The sequence below is a fragment of the Galeopterus variegatus genome, unplaced genomic scaffold, assembly GCF_000696425.1.
Source record: "Galeopterus variegatus unplaced genomic scaffold, G_variegatus-3.0.2 Scaffold1779, whole genome shotgun sequence".
In the NCBI taxonomy this organism is placed as follows: domain Eukaryota; kingdom Metazoa; phylum Chordata; class Mammalia; order Dermoptera; family Cynocephalidae; genus Galeopterus; species Galeopterus variegatus.
The window spans coordinates 333,371-337,882 of record NW_007727890.1 but is presented as its reverse complement, the minus strand read 5'-3'; the positions used below and the strand labels follow the sequence as shown (position 1 = coordinate 337,882).

At 47.8% G+C, this 4,512-nt stretch overlaps 1 protein-coding gene across 1 annotated transcript; it reads right to left on the bottom strand.

The window, feature by feature from the left end:
• Window positions 1-1,142: 1,142 nt before the first annotated feature.
• Window positions 1,143-2,197, bottom strand: DPPA5 (developmental pluripotency associated 5). Its single transcript, XM_008578902.1, has 3 exons — window positions 2,043-2,197; window positions 1,776-1,955; window positions 1,143-1,310 (listed from the first exon to the last, which is right to left on the bottom strand). The coding sequence occupies exons 1-3, from the start codon at window positions 2,152-2,154 to the stop codon at window positions 1,252-1,254; spliced, it is 351 nt and encodes a 116-aa protein (XP_008577124.1). The 5' UTR covers window positions 2,155-2,197; the 3' UTR covers window positions 1,143-1,251.
• Window positions 2,198-4,512: the final 2,315 nt, after the last annotated feature.

Sequence of the window (4,512 nt, the reverse complement as noted above, 5' to 3'; positions counted from 1 at the left end):
TCAGCAGTCCTGGGAGGACAGGATGGGACTAAACTCGGTACAGGAAGGGCCCAAATTCTGGAGTTGTTTTTTTAAAGTTAAGTTGACTGGACTTGCTCATGGACTTCATGTTGGGAGAGAGGCATCAGAGATGGCTCTTTGGCCTGGCTAGTGAGCTCACTTGGTTAGAGGACAGTGTTGCTAACACCAAGGTCAAGGGTTTGGATTCCCTGCACCAACCAGCAAAAAAACAAAACAAAAAAGACTCCTAACTTTTGGCCTGAACCACTGGGCAAAAATGATGGTGCCATTCACTTGCGCATAGTAAAGGGACAGCAGTTGTTTGATGGACATGCCAGACTTGTCTCTTGCAGTTATAGAAAACTGCTCATTATTACTTATCTCTCCCACTGCTGATCAATCTCTCCAAGAAAGAGTCAACATTTGTTACTACCTGTGATATCTGTTCTAAGTGCCCTTCAGGGCTGGCCAGGTTGCTCAGCTGGTTAAAGCATATTGCTGCTCACACCAAGGTCCAGGGTTCAATCCCTATACTGGCCAGCTGCACACCCCTCAAAACAAAAAACAAAAGACGCCAAGCCTAAGTACCCTTACATACATTAACAGTAAACCTCACAACCTCATATGGGGTCATATTCTATTACTACCTTAGAGATTGAGACACTGAGCGGGTAAAATAACTTGCCTAAGTCCACAGGGCAGAAAGCTCCCAGAAAGTGGGATTCATTCTAGGTTGTTAACAATTAAGCTAGTCCCTACTGGAGATAACTGTAGTCCCCATTCTGGTGGTTCCTCAACCATACCAGGAACAAGCCTCATTTATGGCAATGTCTTCCTCTACCCTAATTCCACTTTCCCTTTCCATTTCAGCACTTAGCTCCTAGACCCCTTTTGACTCTAGCCAAGAGTGCTTTTGGACCTCTTTTCAGCCCTGGGGGTTTCAGTTAAGGGTTAAATTCAAGGGCCACACCTCAGCAGTGCTTCAGACAAATCTAAGGTGTTAACTTCTAATCAACCAACCACAATGTCAATGGACTGTTTACTTATTTAAAAATTTTTTCTTTAGTTAGCAACCCTGGAAAAAGATATTCACATCAGGATTCAGGGCAAAGGCAGAGACCCAAAAGCAGCTTTTTTTTTTTTTAATTCCTCAGGCTAGAGCAGAGTTTAAGCCAAGCCAGAACCACCCCGGCTCTGCCCACAACCCAATCTCTACATCCTGGTCTCAGTCACGTTGGCTGGAAATTGGCTTCACTTCATCCAAGGACCTAGTTCCAGAGCACTCATGGCTTCCGCAAGTTTGAGCATCCCTGCACCAGAAAGAGCAACAGCAGGGTGAGTATGGGGAGAAAGGATAAGAACCCAAACTGTTCTCTTTCACGGTTTGTTTCTAGAACTTCTGGACCAGGCATTCTGGGCCTGAGACTCTTGGGAACTTCGGAACGTGGGACTACTGAGCCCATTCAACATTCTCCAAGAAGCGGGGGTGGGGTGGGGGGGTGGTACTAAATTAAGATATCTCAGATAACTCTGCCCATCATAGGTAGCCCGGCCACCCCTCATCGTAGTCTCAACCCCTAAGGCCCAAGGACCGACGGCCGGCGCTCTGGGGCCCCCGACTCCCAAAGTAGTCTCGAGGACAGAGCAGACGCCAAGGGCGCCACTGATGACGTCCAGGTGTGGGTGGCGGTTGTAGGCATCAAGGAGGCGATAAGAACTGGGCTGGAGAAGAAGGAGTGAAGCCTTTCGGAGCCCCTCGTCACCGGGTCTCTCACCTCGCTCCTGACGCTGGCGGTGCCACTCAGCCATGGACTGGAGCATCCATTTGGTCCGGAGCTTGTACAAGTAGGAGCCATAAACCACGACCTCGGTGAGGTCCGAAGACTCCAGAACCTTCAGCTCGAGCATGACCTTGCTCACTTGCTCGATGTAAGGGATTCGAGCTCCGCCTGGGCCTGTTGGGGGAAGCAGATGAGTGCTCCGGGACGCGGAGACCCAGGAGCCTGGGACCGGGTACCAGGGCCTGGACCGGACACACTCACCAAATATGGCTTCCAGCAGCCGAGTCTGGACCTGGCACACCTCTGGATCTTTCAGGTCTTCAGGAACCTTCACCCACGGGGGGATATCCTTCCGTGCCGAAAGTGTTCCCATCTCGAGTTCCTGGAAACCAACCACTCTCCGAGGGAAGCAAGGCCTAATCGCGCCGCCCTGAGGCGCGGCGCAGAAAGTCTAGCGCCGGGACAGTCCCGCCCACGGCGCGGCCCCTCCCACGGCGCGGCCCCGCCCACGGCACTGCGCCCAATCCCAGGCTCACAGCCCTCCACCCGCCCTGCCCGCGCTTTTGGTCCCGCGGGTTACTATTTCCACGGTTTCACGGAAGCTCGGGGGACTCTTCCCCCAGGCCCAGCTGGCTCCAAGTTTACTAGGGTTTCCACCTGCATTGGTTCTTTTCTTCCGCACCAGAATCCCATGGGCTTGGGGCGGGAGGAGGGCGCTGTCGACTCGCCCTAGGAAACAACTGGTTGTTCCTGAACCCCAGAAAGCGGGAATCTAGGTTTGAGGGTGCGAAGACTATCCAGGAGCTGCCGGATCGAGTACCTCCTTCGCACGTTCCAAAGGAGGGTCCTTCTCTCCTCGGCCCACTTTGCAAGCGAACCAGACAACTTCCGGGAACTCGGGAGTAATTTCTGCCCTTTAACAAAAAGGAAACGACATTCGGAAACTTATCATCTTGGGCCGGCCTGTGGCTCACTTGGGAGTGTGGTGCTTATAACACCAAGGCCACAGGTTCGGATCCCTGCATAGGGATGGCCGGTTAGCTCACTTGGGAGAGCGTGGTGCTGACAACACCAAGTCAAGGGTTAAGATCCCCTTACCAGTCATCTTTAAAAAAAAAAAAAGGGAAGTTATCACCTTACTTGAAGGGACGAGATGGGGGCCCTAAAGTGTTCCCGTGGTTCGTGTTCCTCGAAGCCCCTGGGTCTGGAGCTTTTGAACCGACCCGGATTTTAAAGCTCACGTGTACCCTGCCTGGCCATTCAGCCCAAACTGGTCCAGGCTTCTCGCCTCTAAATGAACTTGGTTTACTCGTTTAAAACCATTGTTTGGGGCCGTCCTGTGGCTCACTCGGTAGAGTGCGGTGCTGATAACACCAAGGCCACAGGTTCGAATCCCATATAGGGATGGCCGGTTCGCTCACTTGCTGAGCGTGGTGCTGACAACACCAAGTCAAGGGTTAAGATCCCCTTACCGGTCATCTTTAAAAAAAAAAAAACAAAAAAAAAAACACCATTGTTTGAAGCGATGCACTGGATTCATTCGATGAGGGTGTGATTTCAATGTTTTGTGGCTTTACAGATGGAAATGAAGCTGGCTTCTCTGAAGCCCAGTCCTGGTAACATCTAATACATCCTCAGCTGGCTATTATAAAGGCTTCTTAAGACAGACATCCACATTCAATCCAAAACTTGGATTATTTTGCAGCCACCAGTGTAATCAATTTAGAAAATCATCTGGCTAAAATAACCAGATGAAGGTTATTGAGGAAACGGGTAGTCAACAAGGTCTGGAAGTCCTGGCCCACAGATTATGAATAACAAAGGAGAACACTTTCCTTTACAATAGAGACTTGGAAGACACCCTGAATCAAAGAGAAAAGAGAACACTTCAGGGCAACGGAGGAAATTTTAATATGAATTATATTGCAAAGTAATATTTTATTAATGTTTATAACCTTCTAGAGTGGGATAAGTGTATTACAAGAGAAGGTCCTCCCTCTTTCTCAAGAGAAACATGCTGAAGTATGTAGAACGAATTGTTATATGTATCTGCAATTTACTCAAGTAGTTTGGCGCCCCCCTTTCTCCACCCCACCAACCCCCGCCCCCAGCATTTTATGAGTATATACAGAAAGAGAGCCAAAGAGGCAAATATCAGCAGTTGGTTCGAGGTGAAGAACAAATGAATTTTTTTCTATATTCTTACAACTTTTCTATAGTTTTGAATGTATGTATTTTAGTGTCTAAGGTAATACAAAGAAACTCTTCTGGGGGGGAAATGTGACCCATCTCCCCAGTGATAACTTCCCTTATCATACTAAATCATCCTCTCCCGCATTTCTGTACTGGAAGTTCAATACGGTATTTAAAGAAGCACATAGAGGGATAGTGGAATTGTCTCCAATTAAGGGTATTACAGACAAGCCTGCATAACTGTACAAACTTATTTCTATAGGATAAACGCCCAGGACTTAAACTGCTGACAAAGTATTTCCCCCGAAAATTTGAATATTAATAAACTGCTAAACAGCTCATTTACAGTTACATCAGCACAAGTATGTCACATCAGCAGTTTAAGCAGTTTTCCCATTCCTACCAGTGTTTCTCAATTACTTTTGCTTGGCCACTGGGATAAATGACAATAGATGCGTCATTGTTTTTTATTTACATATATATATATATATATATATATATTTTTTTTTTTTTTTTTTTTTTAAAGATGACCGGTAAG

Excerpts from the sequence above, each read along its gene's own strand:
- DPPA5 (XM_008578902.1), bottom strand. The coding sequence starts at position 2,154 with ATGGGAACACTTTCGGCACGGAAGGATATCCCCCCGTGGGTGAAGGTT. Across the intron at positions 1,956-2,042 it reads GCTGCTGGAAGCCATATTTG|GCCCAGGCGGAGCTCGAATC; the intron begins GTGAGTGTGTCC and ends TTCCCCCAACAG. Across the intron at positions 1,311-1,775 it reads CCGCCAGCGTCAGGAGCGAG|GGATGCTCAAACTTGCGGAA; the intron begins GTGAGAGACCCG and ends TTTCTGGTGCAG.